This window comes from Vicugna pacos, chromosome 7 (assembly GCF_048564905.1).
Source record: "Vicugna pacos chromosome 7, VicPac4, whole genome shotgun sequence".
Taxonomy (NCBI): Eukaryota; Metazoa; Chordata; class Mammalia; order Artiodactyla; family Camelidae; genus Vicugna; species Vicugna pacos.
Genome location: NC_132993.1, coordinates 52,896,443 through 52,915,527, shown reverse-complemented (window position 1 = coordinate 52,915,527; position 19,085 = coordinate 52,896,443). Strand labels below are relative to the sequence as shown.

Below are 19,085 nucleotides of genomic sequence, written 5' to 3'. Positions count from 1 at the left end.
CAAGATGTGTCAGGGCCAGAACATGATAAAGAACTTGCAGTTCATTTGTATAAAACATTAGGCCACTGGAGGCATGGTTGCCTGGGTGGAGCATAGACTTGATGAACTAAGACTGGAGGCAGAGAAGAACAATGAGGAGGCATTGACTGCAATAGTGAAAATGAGAGGTGATGAGAACCTGAGCTCCTTAGGCACTTAAAAAAAAGGAAAAAAAAGAGAAAACTAAAAGAAAAAAAAAGAGAGAGAAAAGAGAAAAAAAGAAAAAGAAAAGAAGGGGAAAGAGAAGAAGAGAAACAGAAAAGATTTAGATGATATTCAGATACAGAATCATCAGAATTCCTTGATTAGCTGTGGAGATTTGTGAAACTCCAAGAAGAGATCTAGATGACAGAGTGCTATCATCTTTCCATATGATGTTTGAAATCATGAGAAGGAATGAAACAACCCAGACAGATATGGAGAGGAAAGAACAGAACAGGAAAATGCTCCCAGTGATCATCAACAATTAAAGGGCAGATGAAACTAGAACAGCACAGGAAGATGACACATCTTCAGGAGGGTGGTCAGAAAAGAACTGTTAAGACCTGAAAGGGCATGGGGTTGAGGAAGTTCAAGGAAGTGAGAAAAGAAATTCAAGAATACAATGATTCAATGTTAAGTGGCGAAAAAATACTGAGATAGAGAGTGTTATTGAAGTGGTAAGTTTGAAGGTCAAGGGTGACAACAGCAGAGGAGTCCGAGAAGAGTGGTATGTGAGAGACTGCTTTGAAAGACGGCAGAGTCAGTCTGCATCAGTCCAGCAAATGGGAGATGAAGTGGGGTCAACTAAAAATACTTGTTTTGGACTCAAAATGTCCTGAAATAAAGAGTTCCTTTATTTAAAAGTAATGTGTGCTTTGTATTTCTTCTTTCCCCAAATATATGTTGAACTTAAAATACTCTGTTTAACATTTTGTATTTTATTTAAATACTTTAAACGCTGCATTGTATCATGTTCAGAGATCAAAAAATTGTGTCAATAATAAAAACGCACTGTAAACTTTCTTGAGTGATGAAGAAAATGCAGGAAAAATAACTCAAAATATTTAAGTCTGAACATTAAAATACCTGGTGGGGAAAAATAAAAGACAACTGGAAAATATGCAACCAGTTGCTTAATGAAAGAGAAATTCTTGAAAATTTATTAATAAAACATGAACAACAATTTTGTTTCAGCCTCTGATTCAATGTTCTAATTTGCAGGTTTTAGTTTTATGGGTAAAATCAAATTCGAGTATTCACTGTTGGTTTTTTTTATGATGGATCTGTTTTGAAAAAGTCTCAGTATTTTCTGTTTGAGGCTTAATCAATTACCAATCAGTAAAGAATAAGTCACTTAATTATTTTAAAATAATTTACTAAGGAGTTTAATGTAGCCTAACCAATAAAAGAGGAACAGTATGTAACTGTAAGAAGATGGTGAGAATCAAATTTGCATGGAAATTTTGTAGGTAAAATAAATTGCTGTGAAGTAAAATTATCACAGTACTTGAGACTAGTAATCTTTTCGCGATTGACAATTTACTCAAATATTATAAATCTTCCTTGAGATAAATAACCTATGTCAGCAACAAATGTCCTGAGACAGCATCTTCCAATAAAAATATGAAGTTGGAGACCCAGAAAATACATTTTATACTAAGATCAGATTAATATCATTAAAAATTTCTTTTTGTCATAAAATGGGAACAGTACATTTCAAAATAGTATCTTTCTATAATGAGAATTATGTTTTCAATTTTTCAAATGTATTATCTAAGTTTCTGAATTAGGAAAACACACAACAATTATTGTTGGCTTAATAACAGTATTATCTTTAGACCAACAGAATTTGCCAAAACAAATTTAAAGTAATAAAAGGTGGCAGCCTAAAAATTATATAATGTTTATAATAAAAAGGTAAATGAAATGGACAAGTCAAAGGAAATGAGATATTTTTAAAAAGAGATTTTGATCATATTCAAAGTCTAGTTTTATTGATTTCAGGGCCAGATAAAAAAACTCTGTGTTCTTAACCAGTCTGGGATCATAATTAAATGTCTACAGTTAGGATATTTCCTTTGTATTTTCAGTAAAGGCATAGGAAAATATGTAATGTTAAGAAAGGGCTGATGACTAAAGGAATTCTGGTGGGTAACTACTCCACGAACTTGAAATTTACGGTTATGAGAATTAAGTAGTCACATTTTTCCTACACCGGAGGAATAAGAGGCTCTTAGTGACTGACTAAGGCTGAAGGCTATTAAATCATAACTATGCAAATATCTATTTGATAGGACATTTGGGTGGTAATATATATGGTGCACTAAAAGTCCACTTGTCTTTGTCAGATTTCTTCCAGACTCAGAGAGTAATTCCACAGTGAGCACAGAAACATTTCCAATTTCAGAAGTACTAATATGAATAAGGTTTTCATTTTCATGTTGGCTTTCGCTTTTACACAGCGTGTGATACTAATTTGTTTCTGGATATGTTCTATAAAAACTGGAGGACCTTTCCAGAAGCCTTTGAAATTCTTATTGCCTTGCTTGTTTCTGCTCACAGTGCTGACTTCTGTGTTGAAGACTGTCCAAATTGGAACTTACTGGGATGATTAACAGCTGCTACAAAATCAATACTCTAAGTAGGGAAAACAGAATTGGGCTAAGATGATCTTACATGAGCACTATTCTGTGGCTGAATATCTATCCATGTCAGCAAGTCAGATATAATTTATGTTAGTGGAAGAATTTCCATGGATTTAATCCATGGGCTTTTCAGAATCAGCCTCAGAGACCTAGGGCCTGGGGAAGATAATTCATAGGTTTTAATTATGCAGAATTATGCATATTCTCAGTTGCAAAGATGATCTCTGATATACTTAGTAAGAAATGGGTTTACTTAAATCTTTCATTATTTTCACATTTATTATGGTTGAAACTCTACATCATACTATTATTGCTACTGCAATTGGCCTCAAAATGAGTCTTAAAATTTGTTTTCCACAAGTTAATCTGAAAGTAACACATGTTTGTATATTTGGTTTATTATACACCGATGCTCCAACTATGAAACAATAAGGTAACTGCTGACATATGTGCTAAAAATCCCTTATAACCATTTCTGGAGGACTAGATGCTCCTTATAATAAATTATTATGCTCTTTATAACTTAGTAACTTTAAAATAACAAGATAAATATGTTAATGGTTTAAATGGACAAAAACTAATTCTATGAACTCTTACTTATTTGTGTCTCTTCCAGCTACATTTAAGAGAAGATGCACGTGTGTAATGTTTCACCTCCAACATGCTGGAAATTCACTTCTATCTGGCACAATGTTCATCTTCATATTACAGCAGGCACTGAATAAGTACTTGTTGAATAAACTAATAAATGAACTCCTTTGTGACTGACATACTAATCAGAACTAGGGCACTAAATGACTATGATAACTCAGTATTTTACATTTTTATACTAATGTAAGTACAGTATCCACCATCAGAAGTTAAACAATGTTTATTTAACAATGACATTTATAAATCCTAGTCAATGACCCCGAAGAGGAATATTCTGCTGATCCGTTTAACTGAATCCTCCACTAGGAATACCTTGGTACCAACACTCCTCCTTCCCTGATGTTACACATTAATCTCTCTTTATTGCCAACGCGGAGTGTGTTGCTGGGGTGAATGAGAACTCACAGGGCAGGAAAGAGTTAATGTTTAAAGAGACTTAAAATGATCTTTTGTGTGTGTGAGGCAGCAATTATTAATCTGAACTATACCCTTTGCATATTAAATATGCAGTCGCTCCTGCTTTCTGTACTAGTGAGAAACGTGAATGTTTCTGAGCAGGTGACTCTCATGGACTGTGGGTCCTACAGTTACCAGTTGTGCATGTTTCCCATCAGGATTTTATCCAGAAAACTCACAAGGACAGAAACATAAACGGGCAGGGTCAGTGCATTTCTGGATTGGGAAATCACAGTTATCAACAAAACCAGAAAGGTGAAAAATAAAATTAATGAGCCATCGGTCTTAAGGCTAATAATGAGGATCTTGATACCCTTGGGATACATAAGGCCTAATCAAGAAGCAAATGGAGAAAACACTAATCTGAAAAGATAACATACATCTCCAGGTTTGTACCAGTATTATTTACAATAGCCAAGATACGGAAACAGCCTAAGGCACACCGATAGATGAATGGGTAAGGGAGATGGGGTATATGTGTACAACGGAATACTACCCAGTCAAAAAAGGCATGAAATCTTGTCATTTGCAACACCGAGAGACCTTGAGGACACTATGCTAACTGAAATAAGTCAGCCAGAGAAAGGCAAATACCAAATGATCTCACTTGCATGTAGAATTAAAAAATACAATGAAACAAACAAAAACCACGCTCATAGATACAGAAAACAGACTGGTGGTTGCCAGGAGGACGGGGTGCAAAATGGGCAAAGGGGGTTCAAAGGTATCAACTGCCAGCTATAAAATCAGCAAGCCATGGGGATGTAATGTACAGCATAATGGCTGTAGTCAGCAATACTGCTTTGCCTATTTGAAAGGTGCTAAGAAAGTACGTCTGAAAGTTCTCATCACAAGAAAAAGAAAAAATATTGTGTAATTATGTATGGTAATGGATGTTAACCAGACTTACAGTCATGACCATTTTGCAGTGTATTCAAATAATGAATCATATTTTACACTTGAAACAAACATATAACGTTATATGTCCATTATACACAATAAAAAAAAAAAAGATGAAGCAAATGGAACACTTGAAACAGAAGAAATGTGCCATGGCCTGCTACAGGCAGCCAGGCACAGATAAAATCATACTGAAAAGTGCATCAAATAATGTCACACAAAACAAAAAATATTTTCTATCCAAGAGACTCTATGTGGTATGCATGCTCTTAGTCACTTTCTGTCATAGTACCTTGCACCTTTTCCTTCATAATACTTATCACTACTTGAAATTCACTTGTTTGTCTCACCTTCTAGGAAAACAAAGACTGAAAGAGAACTGAAGTACTGCTTGCTCTATTCTCCAGTACTGATTTCCACTATACCCATCTATGCTCAAAGGCTGTCCCGCACATAGTAAACATAAATAAATTGTTGTATAAATGAATGAATGAGACTACATGAAACAAGAACAGAACAGCAGTTAGTTTGGTACAGTCCATCCACTTAAAATAAGCAGAAGTACATCAAATCTCAAATCATTACTAAAATAATTTTGTACGAGGCAGGACTACAGAGCAGGTTAGAGTGAGTATCCGAATAAGAATTTAAGCATCATGGTAGCAAGTTTAGAAACATTTAAATACATTTGACTAATCCTGTGAAATATGAAAGATTACCCATGGGCCATCAATATTTTGAATCACACTAAGTAAGAAGAGGAAGTTTCAATCCTTTTCCATATCCCTATCAGAGGTTAGTATTGTTAACACTTTGGTATATGTCTGCTAATTTATTTATATGTTTTTAGAGAGACAGATCTACATAAAAAAAAAAATTCGTGTTTTATCACCATCATCACCCTTAACATTTACATCATCAGTGCTAGATACTCTCGTGAGAGCTCTGGAAGTCCCTAACTGATCCCCACACCACCTTAAGATAGCTTCTATGTCATGCCTACTCACAACAGAAGAAAAAGAGACAATGTACTTTAGTGATTTAACCTTGTAATTTTAGAATCTCCTTTCCTGTTGTAAATCATTTTCAACTTGATAAACTTTTAGGATGTTTCCAATCGTATGTCACCAAATATAACTGGTACGGATTAGGCTTTTCCATTACTTATTTCTGTTCAATGGAATCTTTAAATGAGATTTGTGGCTCAAAGGGTATTTGCATTTTAAATTTTAACAGATACCATCACATTATTCTCCAAAAGGTTACTTAAACTTAGAGACCTGTCACACAAGTATGAACGTGCCTATTTTTGTACACACTCATTGACATTAGGTATTACCAACTTTGTAATTTTTAATAATCTGAAAAGCAAAACATGACACCCCATTGCATAATTTTGCACTTTCTTATAAATTAATAACATTAGAAATCTTTTTATCTGGCTATTTTTATAATTTCCATAATATTAATCTATTTTTCTAATTGGTGCTTTTTTATTAAGAATTCCATATTTTAGCTTATGAACACCATGTTTTTTACTTGTGTTAGAAATATTTTCTTTGATTTTTGTTAAAGAGCTTTAACGTATCTTTTTTAAAGAAAGATTATGAAAAGTAATTGCAATTTCCTTTTCTTTTATGGATTCTAATTTTCCTGTTTGCCTCAGACAGGTTTCTCCTACCCTAAACACTAAACTTTTATATTTTCTTCTAATATCTTATGAGGATGTTACTTATACCATTATGTTAATATTACCTTGTATCATATATTAACACATAGGATGCAATTTGCATTTTAATTATTTAACTTTTTTTTATTGAGTTATAGTCATTTTACAATGTTGTCAAATTCCAGTGTGGAGCACAATATTTCAATCATACATGAACATACATATATTCATTGAGCACAGATTAAAAATGCAAATTACAAGATAATACTGTATAGCACAGGGAAATATATACAAGATCTTGTAATTTGCAATTTTAAACTATTTGATGTATATTTTACATGGACATGAATGGCATATAAATTTATTTCCATCCAAATGAGTAACCAATTCTTTCACCTAATTTATTGTGCATTTCATTCTTAGCCAATGATGTGACGTTTCAACATTTCACAAATACGAATTCTCTGAATATCTTTGTAATTTTTTTGGTTTCATTTTATATTATGTTCTATTTTTGTGCTACCACATTTTAGTTACAGCAAATTTATAGTATTTTGTACATAGCAAGGAAATTGATGCTTATAGGACTTTTTTTATTGAAGTATAGTCAGTTATGTGTCAATTTCTGGTGTACAGCACAATTATAGGATATTAAGCATCTGAAAAAACTCTAAAGGCATTTTTGTCTAATTGTAAATCACCATTTATCAAAACAACTATCAGTAATCCTATTAGAATTCTCAGTAGCAATAAACTAAATTTATAAATTAATTTGAGGTGACTTCATTTCTTAATATTATTAAATATTCCCATATAGGAACATGAGATGACTTACTCAGGCTTAAATTTATACATCTGCATTAAATGATTCAGTTTTCTCCCTATAAGCTGGGTGTCTTTCTCATTAGATGAAAATCTTGGTATTTTATAGTTTCCTGACACTGTTAACTACATTTATATTCATACCAACATATTAACCAATAATTTTATAAAGGAAAGTTTCAGGGATTTTTTTGTATATTTATCTAGCATTTGGAAACTAAAGTTGATTCACTAGATTTATTTTTAGCTGATGCATATTTACCATACATGTCATCATATCACCTTCAAATAATAATCTTGTCTGTTACTTTTCAATGTTTATATGAGATTTAATTTTTTAATTATTAAATTAGCTCATTTTTCTGTAAGTGTTAAGTGGAGTGATGACAGAAAAATCCCTGTACTCTTCCTGATTTTATCTGGAATGCCTCTAAGACCACAATTATTTTATTTATTTCCTATTTAATAATTCTTAACATTTAACTTAAAGTAATATTTATTATTTAATTCTTTAATATTTTAAAATTGTTATTTTAATAATTATTAAGTAACTATTAATTTGTAAAAATGTTTTACATATATTTCAGTAGTTTTAAATTATAAAAAATGGTAAACCTGGTTTTTATTTAAGTTAAATAATTATGCTATTTATTACTGACACATTTTGGCTTTGTTGAAATAAATTCAATAGGTTTTAGTCCTTGAATATGATTCCTAAATTTATTTGCTGATTTTTTTGTTTGCAACCGTTGCATTTACATTCTTTTGCGGGGTTATGTTTTATGAGGTATTGATATTGAGGTTTGCTAGCTATCTAAAACGAATGGGAAACCATTCTATATTAATCTATATTCTGGAATAATTTTTAGAATATAAGAATTATTTGTGCTGTGGAAGAACATTTAAAATAACAACCAGTTTTAATAATTCTTTTACTGCATTTTTACCTTTTTCTCTTTGGCTATGTGCTTAGAAAAATGGTTCTCAAAGTATGATCCTGGACAAGTAATATTAGAGACACCTGGGAGCTTGGTACAACAAATTCTCAAACCCTATTTCAGACCTATTGAAACAGAAAGCCGGGGTATGAGGACCATCAATCTGCAGTTTAACAAGCCCTTCAGGTGATTCTCATACATGCTTAAGTTTGAGAACTATTGGCTTAGATTTCTGTCCCCTTCCTCTTCAGCAAATTTCAGCTGTTTATTTAGTTGGAAGGGATTCAATTTCTTCCATTTTTTAAAGTTTACTGGCATAGAAGCAAATGATATACTCATAATTTTAAAAAATATTTCCCATAGTTGTGGTTCTACCTTCAAATATACTATGCTGTGTACTTCTTTCCTTTCGTTAAGGGAAAAAAAAAATCTTGGACAGTGACGACAGCAAGACGTCGGAATAAGAGTTTTCAACTACCATCTCCCCCTCTTCCACCACCTCCCCACAAGAACATGGCTTTTTGACGCTCGGGAACGACAGTACCTTTGTTAGGAGACAGGGAGTCCAGCGGAGAAGTTCGAGCACACCATTGGAGCAAAAAATCCGAGAACAGAGCCACTGAAGAGGGTAGGAACACTTTTCCCTTTACCTCCCCAGAGTGGCACAGCTCAGTGCCAAGACGAACCCCACTCAGCCCGAGGTTTCTCCCAGGGGGGCAAGTGGGAACGTCGTGATTGCTCAGCTTCTCAAAGCTCGCAGGACGCTGCCCAACAGGCCTTTTTCTTGCCTCATCAGGAAGACCGAGGCTCTCAACACAGCCGCGTGATTAGAAGACGCAGGGAGCAGCTGCGAGAGAGGAGGACTCCCAGCCAACAGGGCTTGCAACTCAACAGCGGAGCAATGGAGCCTGCAAAGCCCTGCAAGGTCTCCATCGGTAGGCCGGCCCCCGAGCTGCCAGGGAAGCCTCCATGATGATTCCTCCCGGGGAAGGGCCCCCGGCCCTGCAGGCGCCGCTCCCTGCGCGAGGTTCCCGCGCGGCTGACCCCGCCCCCGCGGCCTGCGCCCCGTGCATGCCCCGTGCGTGCCCCGAGCGTGCGTCCCGCGGAGGAGGGCAAGCCTCTGCGGGCCGCCGCTGAGCATCTGCAGACCGCTGGCTCCACTCCGGCAGGGGGATTGGGGTAGGTACCCTAATTTGAGTATTTCAGGGCGCTGCCCCAAAGAAAAGGAGGCTCTCATCACCTCCTCAGCTATGCTTTTGGGGCTGGAGAGGAAGTATGAAAGTGTAAGAATTCCTCCCTCCACCTTTTCAAAGACCTAACAAGAAATGGAGAGTGGGTGCGTCTGTAGACAAGTTCTGAGAGAGCCTCAGAATCCCTAGCTGTGCTGACAAGAGAGTTAAGACTGGAGGAGGTGACTGCTTCTTCAAATGCAGACAATCTATGGATCCTGAAGTTGCTCTGTAACTTGGCTCCAGTTCCTCTTACCTACGGTCCCAGCGGTCCTGTCAGCAGACAGGGAACCAAAGAGGGACATGCATGTCCTTGCCTCACCCAGAAGAGGCCCGCTGACATCCTACCTGTTGACCACTGAGGATACTGAAGCACATGTAACTGACTCAGTTCCAGCCTCTCTCAGCTGCTACCGTCTGGTAGTGTTTCCACATTTTGAGGTTTATGCTCGCCAAGAGTCGTTTGTGTTGTTTCCAGCACTGTTTATGCCAATTTTAATTTTTATTATAATCATGTAATTTAATTACATATTATATAAATGGAAAATATGATTACAAAAAAGCGTTTTATATGAAAACAAAGATGATTTGGGAAAAGTTGATATAAATGTAATTCTGAAACTGCTATAGAATTATATGTAAGAGAGATCGTTACAAAAGAGTTTTTACATTATTGTAAAAATCTAGAAGGATTTATAGTCATATTACTTCACAAGTATCTTTTGAGGTTTTATTCCACTTAAAAGAAATTAAAAATGGAAATCACAGATGGTTTATTATGGAATGTGATTTATACGAACAAACTTTGTAGAACCCAAGTCAATGACCCACATTCAAAGAAATGACATTAGCTGGGCTTATAAGGGAAGACAGGTCAACTCAGCTATGCTTATAGGTTTTAGGTTAAAGTGAAATAATCAAACTTCGTGTGTATCATTTTTATGACACTTGTTTTATCTTTCAATTAATATCTAACTCACCTCTGGTAGGAGACCTGCTGTACATAAGTTGGACTACTTCATTTTCCTGATTATATTCATTGAATCATTCAATGCCTCTCTGAAAAGGCAAACAGCAAATGGTGGCTTCCAAGAGTCTTCAAGACAGGGTCGCAGCCACCTCTGCCACTACCTTTTTTTACCATTCGTGCTCACCTCTCTTTATGTTCCAGGCATACTGACCCTCTGGGTCTTTGACGACACCAAGCCTTTACTCTCCTCAAGTTCTTCACATACAGTCATACCTGCTTGGTGTGCTCTTTCCCTGTCTTTAGTGTCCAGCTCACTTACCTGTATTCATTAGATCTTCCTTTAAATGTATCTTCTTTATATAGGCCTTCCCTGGGTATGAGATCTAAAGTTGTCTCTTATTCCAGTTCATGATAACTTTGTTTTCTTTCACAGTATATACATGATTTTCCAAAAAACTTGTATTTGTACATTTCTTTTTTTAATGCCGCTTCTACCATTAAACTCCAAGTTCTAATAATATGGTGATCTGTCTCTTTAATTCATTCCTATAACTCCAGGATGCAACCTGAGGTACTTATTAGCCTTTTTGTTTATTAAGCAAATAAGTGAAGAATCAACTATGAGGATAAAATTAACAGCATATTTGAATTTGATGGCGATGCAGTGGGTGAACAGTTTTCTGTGATTTTTGAGATTATCTATAGTTATCTTAAAGTGCAAAATCAGAATGAAGGGTAGCATATAACTTTTTTTATTATTAATTTCTGTAATCCATATTTCTCACATCCAGCTGTTCCATCTCTCATAACGATTCTCTCTCACCTCACTATAATACAAGTTTAATAATGACACAGACTTCTGTCTTGCTCACTGCCAATCCTCAAACAGAATCTGGCCCATGAGAGGCTCTGAATAAATATGCTTTTATTGAAGGATCACCACTGTCAATGAATACCTATTTTCAGAGTTAATTATAATTTCAGGATTATTTCTTTCTAATTGTTCTGGTGAAATCAAAAGGTATTACAAAGAAAGAATTAACAGAAACTGTCTAGGTATTTACCAATTTCCCTTTTCTTCCTGGGCAGTCAAAATTCCTTTCCCAGCTTCCTTACTATTAGCTGCAACAAGTTGATTAAGATATGGCCAATGTGTTATATGTTAAACACTTTACAGTTCTGGCCCATTAAAAAAACAAACAAACAAACAAAACACTCCAATACTTCACTCTCTTTCATCACCCAGCTGTTGAATAAAGTCGACTCTGGGTATCCAGAGGAGAATGGAGCCACAAGATGGAAGAAGCCTGGGTCAATGACTGACCAAGAGGAGCCTCTCCCCAAATGTCAACCATGCTGTCCTAACATGTGAGAGAAGAACTAATTTTTAGATGTTGTCAGACCACTAACATTTTGAAGTTGTGCCAATAATCAACCCACTCTGACTAATTTGAGAGTTATATCATAATGCATATGAAAATTATATTTATCCATATATTTCTGACACTCACAGTTTTTTCTAAAAATTTGAAGCAAGGTTTTATATAAAGTATAAAGCGCTTAACAATCAGTATATGAAGAGCAATCATTGAAATAATGAAAACTACACTGATAGTAGAGTCAAGCTTTGAGACCTCCTTGTAACTAGAGGCAGTAGGGTTCCCAGAGATAATTTAAAATACAAATTATTTGCCATATTAAGCGTTCTTATGCTGGTGATAGCAAAAATGTTGAAATGTCCCCCTTAATTTTTAATGCTCCAATTCCACTACTTCTTATATATTCAGAAATAGCTTGATATAGGTGATCCATTTCATTTTGTTTATTTCCAGATCCACTCATTAGGGCAAAGGAATACAAGTTGCTAAGTAGAAAGCAGCCTAGCTGAGTCACAGCCAAAGCTTGAACTCTCTGTAAGGTCTGCTGCTGGGATTGTGCCCCTGAGTGCTGAGCCTTTGTGTTGCTGGGGCAGAGGCAAAGAGTTCAGGGAAGGATGCTCTCCCTCTCTTCACACCTCTACTTCCCATGTCATCCTCAGTGAAAAAGGCTCCACGTCCAATGGACCAGGACCCTTCTAAAGCAATCTCAGTTAAAATCTACTTTGTTTAATTCTGTTCTACATCAAAATCATAAAGGAATGCTATTACATATTCTTTTCTTAGGTCCCGAACCTTGCATTTCAAATTTAGTACTTTAATACATCTAGCATCTGATGTAAGGTAGAGTTCTAAGAAAATTTTCATCCCCAGGAAGCTGGTTTTTGAATATATCAACTAAGCACCATCATTTCTCCACTGAGATTTTGGGTCACATCTATACTGAGTTTTAGTATGTGTCTCTCTACTTCTCCACTGATTCTTTCATCTATTCATTCATTGTATCATTTTATTATAATGATCCAATTCATTTGTAGCATCTCTGATTTGGTAAAACAGTTCTCCATTGCTTTTTATAAAATTAACTTAGCTACTTTGTTATATATATTTTGGGGGAAAAAGTTTTTCAAATTTGTCATAAAATCTAGATCAAATTTTGATTATTTATAGATTAAAGGTATAAATTAATTTGCGTATTATATTAAGCTACCCGATCTAAGAATAGAAATGTCTCTATTTTGATCTTTCACATCTTTGTAGAGTTTCAATATTTTCTATATAGGTCTCATATATTCTTTATTAATTTCTAGATATTTCCAATTTTTGATTGCTATTTGTGTAAATTTACTGATTATTGCTGATAGAATATTATTAAATATTTAAGTTGATTTTATATTTGACAACTAATACACTTTTAGTTGGGTTATTACTTTTTGATCCTATCGGGGTTTTCTTTCCACTCTATATTGTTTATTTTCAATTCTCTTTGTAATACTTGTATAAGATCAATTCTGCAGTAGACTTGATTAATTATTTTCAATAGTCCAGCTTTTTTTAAATTTCACTAATATACTCTAAAAATCTAACATGCTTTTTTGATCTCGTTCTTCTTTGCTGTATTTACTGTCTTATTTCTATTATAGCTTTCCTTCTAATTCCTTTAGGTCTTAGCCATTTCTCCTTTTCCAGCATCTTACGTTTTGTCATTAATATTTCTATTTCTTGATATCAAGGTTTCTCAACCTCAGCTCCATTGACATTTTGAGCTGTTTAATTCTTTCTTGTGTGTTTGGGGGGTTGTTCTAGGACCTGGAAGTGTTTAGCAGCACCCCTAGCCTCTACCCACTAGCTGCCTACAATCTTCTGTCAGCCATGGCAGTCACACCTGTGTCCAGACATTGCCAAATGTCTCCTGTGATGGAGAGGAAATAACTTCAGTTGAGGACCACTGGAAGTTGATCAAAGCCATATAATAAACTGAGAAGTATTTATTCGAGAAAACCAACTGAACCTAAAATAAGAACACTGGTAAGCTATGATGTTTCAGCCTCGGGCGGCTACCTTACCCTCCAATGCCATCAGCACTACAGTTCTCCCAGGGTGTGGCAAGTTATGAAAGTAAGCCACCTTACTGTCAGGGGAGCTAACGTGATTTGCTAGGAAAACTCCAAGGACCAGAGAGGTATCTGAAATAACAGTAATCTCTGGCAAATGAATAAGAAAAGTCAGTGTAGCAGCTCACTTAATTTGTGAAACTGATTAAGGCAAGCAACTAACAGCCAACTCCCCAGATATTCAATGGGAGATCCATAAACCATAATAGGCCTTGATTAGCTGCCACATATTCCTGGCTGTCTGAAAGGCTACATGCATGTGCAACGCTGCATGTATGTTCAGAAAAGACCCGAGAGGGCTTTAGTGAGCTACACATCCTTGGCTAAGTGGGAGGCCTTGTACGTGAGCAGAAGAGACAAGAGGGCCAGCAGGATTAAAAGCTGAATCAGATCAATAATTGCCTTCACTTTGTATGTGTTCCCCAATGAACACAAAGATCCAGTGGCAAAAGGATGAGGACTTACTATCTCAAGTCATTTAAGCACAAACTTTGGTCAAGCCTGTTGACACAGAAGTAATTCCTAGAGGCCAGGATAAATATAAAAGCAGGAATAAAAAACAAAAACAAAAACCCTGAGGCATCAGCATTAATCCACATAATTAGTGCAAAGAAATCCCTAAACAAACACCAGAAGGACTGCAACCCCCATGGGAGAATCCAAATCCAGATTTGTTACAATGTATTACATAGTATCTCCAGTTTCCAACAAAAAATCAGCAGACATAAAGACGAATAGGAAAGCATGATTCATACTTTGGAAAAAACAATGTCTCTAATGGATTATAGATGCTGGACTTCAAAATAGCTATTATAAATATACCAAAAGTACTGACGTAAACTATGCTTAAAGAATAAAGGCAAGCATAATGACAATGACTACTCAAATAGAAAATACCGATTAAAGACCTAGAAATAGAAAAAGACAAGCAAATAGAAATTCTGGAGTTAAAAGTAGAGTAACCAAAATAAAAAAAAAAAAATTCACTAAAGGGACCCAGGAGAGTGGCATTAATCATGATATCCAAAGACAGGAAGCAATCCAAATGTACATCAACTCGTGAATAAACAGTATGTGATATATCCATATAGTGGGATACTACTTAGCAATAAAAGACATCCAGCATTCATGCAGTTAATATAGGATAACCTCAAAACATTATGTGAGGTGAAAGAAGCCAGATGCAAAAACTACAAATTATTTCTTTCGTATGAACTATCCATAAAAGGCAAATTTTAGAGGTAGAAAGATCAGTTGTTGCTTGGAGCTCGGAAAAGGACCCAGAATTGACTACAAGTGGGCATGATTGTTCTTGTCTTGGTGATGAAAATGCTCTAAAGTTGGATAGAGTTATTAAAATCATTAAAAGGTTTATTTAAAATGAGTGACTTATGTTAAGTTATTTGCCAATAAAGCTGTTAAACTATTGTTACTCATATTCATATCAAGTATAAATAGGATTTTTATGGATCAAACGCATTATATTTTTCTTACAAATAGTAATAATCATTATCATAGTGTTAGCAGTAATTGTATATTTAGCCTATATTATATATCATTATATGAGGCTCTTTAAATGTATAATCACATTATTTATGAGAGAGAAAATAATAACCATCATGATACAAGTAAATGAATGGAGACTAAGAAGAAAAAATTGCTAAATGACTCTTACCCAGGTAGCTTGAATCCTACTTTCATAGACTCAACCAAAGCTTTTTATAGTTTGTTAGCTATGTTTGTGTGTGTGTGTGTGTGTGTGTGTGTGTGTGTGTGTGTGTGAGCATAAGAGAGAAATGATAATGACATAAGTTAATATTGGGCAAATATGTTCAATGGAATGTAATGCTGTAGATAATACATTTTAAGACTTCATAATTACTTGGTAATACATGCACATGTATATAAAATCACTGTTAAAATTATTAATACCTTAGGGATTAAAATTTCAATAACTTTTAATTGCCAAATGATATTTTAATTTCATTCTCAGATTTTAAGAAATTTAGTGAAAAGTTATCCTTTTGACTTATTAACCACTTGAGAATTGTAGCAGCATTTTTCTTAGACTTCAGACCTAACCATAAATTTAAAAATAATGTCTATGTGTAAAAACCTAATAGGTTATGATAGTATAATATAGATCTCAAAATAAGAGAAAACTTGATGTACTGTTTTCACATTTTTACTAATACGGAAATGTAGCTTATAGCTACCTTATAAACCATTCTAAGCTTTACTTTAGTAACATAAACGGTCAATTACAAAAAATAGAGTTTCTTTCCTTTGTTTAACATAAGAAAAAGAATTGCTGATTCTCTGACTTGAAATAAATTCATAAGCTTTATTATTAGCCATTAGAAGAGGCATTTTGCTGACACAAAGATAAAATAAATTATTTATAATCTGTAAATCTTCATAGTGTAAGAGTTTACATCAGTGATTATCCAGGACTGATAAAAAAGAACAGTTAGTGGAAAATCTTACCACGCCAATGGAAAAGTAATTATTGATGATACTGTAAGGCACTGGGTCTCCCTTCTCATCTTTGTCATTAGGTATGACTTCAAACTTCCACCTGTCCAACATGATTTCTGTGCTGTTTTCAATGTCTTTTAAGATTTTCATCAGATTCTCACCTTCATAACCTAACAGGAAAAAAAAGTATCTTGAGAAAATATATAACTAAATAACAAAAGCTATATTTATATATGTTTAAGTATATGAATGCATATCATTCTAAACCAAAACAAAGCATTTTTACAGCTAATTCTAAGACAAGTTTAAAAATTAACCATAATCTTATTATACTTATGCCAATTTTTTTTTTAGCATTTAATTTGCAACTCATATTTCTCTCCTATGGTACAAATTCTCAATATAGCCACCTGCCCGATGAACCTCTCCACTGCACACCCCTTACAGAACTTTTTTAATCCATGGTCTCAAAATGGAATTCATGACCTGCATCAGTGTCATCCTCCTGTGAACTCTCCCTCTGAAAGACAACACCCTCCACCCTGAAGCTGAAGGAAAGCCTGGATGCCATGTTCATCTCGTCCCTTGATTCCACGCCCTCTGCAGGCTTTATATTTGATAACACTTCTTTCCTGAAGCCAACCTCCCCAAATAATGGCTTCTACACAAACCTACAGAATAGAGTTCTCAAAACTAGCCTTGCCTCAGAACGAGTGCACTGCACTGGAGTAATCTGCACCTTTCTCCCTACAAGCTCCCTTTACCAAGGCTGCCCTACAGGAAAGGCTCAACAAATACATTTTTTAAAATAAATCTACTATAGATAGTCCCCATGCCGGAAAGAAAGTTATCACTTAATACTATATTTTCTCTTAAATCTATAGATATCTAACATTATAGTTAACTAAGACCATAGCCTGATCCTGTCTGTGTTACTTAAGTGTTTGCTTTTAACATTTTAAATAGTTTCCTCCTCTGTAAAACTTTAGGTTTGTTCTAAGAATTAAATGAGGACAAAAATGAGAAGATGCATAAAAAGTCTTAGTACATGAGACATAAGGCTGGAAAGTTGTCAACAATATAACACTGATGATAAGTGCCGAATTTGATACATGATACTAAGTTAAATATCTCTCTAACTCTATATATATGAAATTATATTTTGAGTTAGAACAATGTTTTTATAGATTTTTTTCCTGTGCCCACCTTCAGTCTATATTTTAATAATTTATTCATTGAACAAGTAAATGCCAGAGGCTATGAGTCCTCATTAGAGGTGCTAGCACACATAACATTGGAAAACCTAATTGGATTAAAGGAAGAAAGAACAGACACTGTAATGTGCCAACATTTTCTAAAGATGAATAAATTACATTTATGGTGTATTTGTTGAATTAACTGTTAGAGGGTTGAGAAAGCCAGAAACTAGAACTATGTCTTACAGCCTACCATTACTTCTTACCTCGCACAGGTCTAAAAACTAATTATGCACTATTTAATATACAACAGTAAAGAGTACAACAAACAATGATTACATGGATATAAACATTAAAAGTATTTAATATTATTTCTATAGAAGTCACATCATATTTTATAGCATAATTCAAAAATTATGAACATATATAAGATGCATATAATTATACTCAGTGATAAAGCATTGAATTGTTTAAACTACAAGACTATAATAATTAAGTATACTGACTTTTCAGATATTTCTTAGTTGTTCTACCCTCACTTTCAATGTTTATTTTTTCTTAATTTTTAACTTCTTTTAAAGCCTGTCAAATAAATCTTATATATCCATGTTTCCCTAGTGAATCGAATAAAAAATAGTTAAATATTTCCACCTGTTTTGCAAAGTCTACTCCTGTTTGAAAATAAGTATAATGGTCTTCAGGTATAAACAAATTTACATAGATTAAACTAATATTATATAATATGAAATGGAAATGTTATATAATATATAATATAATATACACATGCTCAGCAGAAATACGAGTAAATGATAATACTTTAAGACAGACATGGAGCTTGTCCTCAGCTATGTCTGTGGTTAATATCAGCATGGTTCAACAAAACACTGGAAAAATGTAGGAATGACAACTGACCAAGATAGAACACAATAGAAATGAATTTAGTGAAAATTAGCACAGCTAGCTTAAGGAGGGTCAGTCAACTTCAACTCGTTACCATTGGGTATGTTCTCCAAGTTTTTATGGCCAAATATGAAAAAGCTTAGTATCAATCAGCCTCCTAGCCAAGTAAAAATGGAAAGAGAGAGGCAATAAATCTATTTAGAGAATCATATCTGCAGGCCAGAAGTAATTCACAGAGGTGAACAATTCCAAGTTGTAGTCCCAACTTAACAAATATCTGCACTTTACTCGTTTCTGTTTCTCTATACTCAAGCTTGTTAAATAGTAATTCATAACTAGAAATAGGATTCCTGAACTCAGAAGACCATATTTTTTAAAAGACAAATTAAACTTACTAAATATGCAAACAAAAGCTTATTTCCAGAAAAGGATAATATTTTGCTTCCATTTTTTTTTTTTGCTTTAAAGTCTATAATCACTCTAGGCTAAGAAACAAAATGAAAACATAAATAGTATTTATCTTTAATTTAATGATACACTGTTATAATGACTGAATCTATCTAAAGTCATAGAAACTTTTACAAATTTCAAATCATGCAAAGGAAAACAATGAAATATATTTGTAAGAGTGGGCTCCCTCTAAAACTCGGTCCCTTATGCCTTCACTGTTCACAAAACAGCATTTTTTTGCAATAATCTTCAGACTTTTATTAGACTGAC

At 34.4% G+C, this 19,085-nt stretch overlaps 1 protein-coding gene across 1 annotated transcript in view; it reads right to left on the bottom strand.

The window, feature by feature from the left end:
* The window catches only part of DGKB (diacylglycerol kinase beta), a 586,586-nt gene that overhangs the window by 309,731 nt on the left and 257,770 nt on the right, over window positions 1-19,085 (bottom strand). The window contains exon 20 of the mRNA XM_072964909.1: window positions 16,279-16,439. Within this exon, the coding sequence (XP_072821010.1) occupies window positions 16,279-16,439 (161 nt within the window). The remainder of the gene's footprint in view (window positions 1-16,278; window positions 16,440-19,085) is intronic.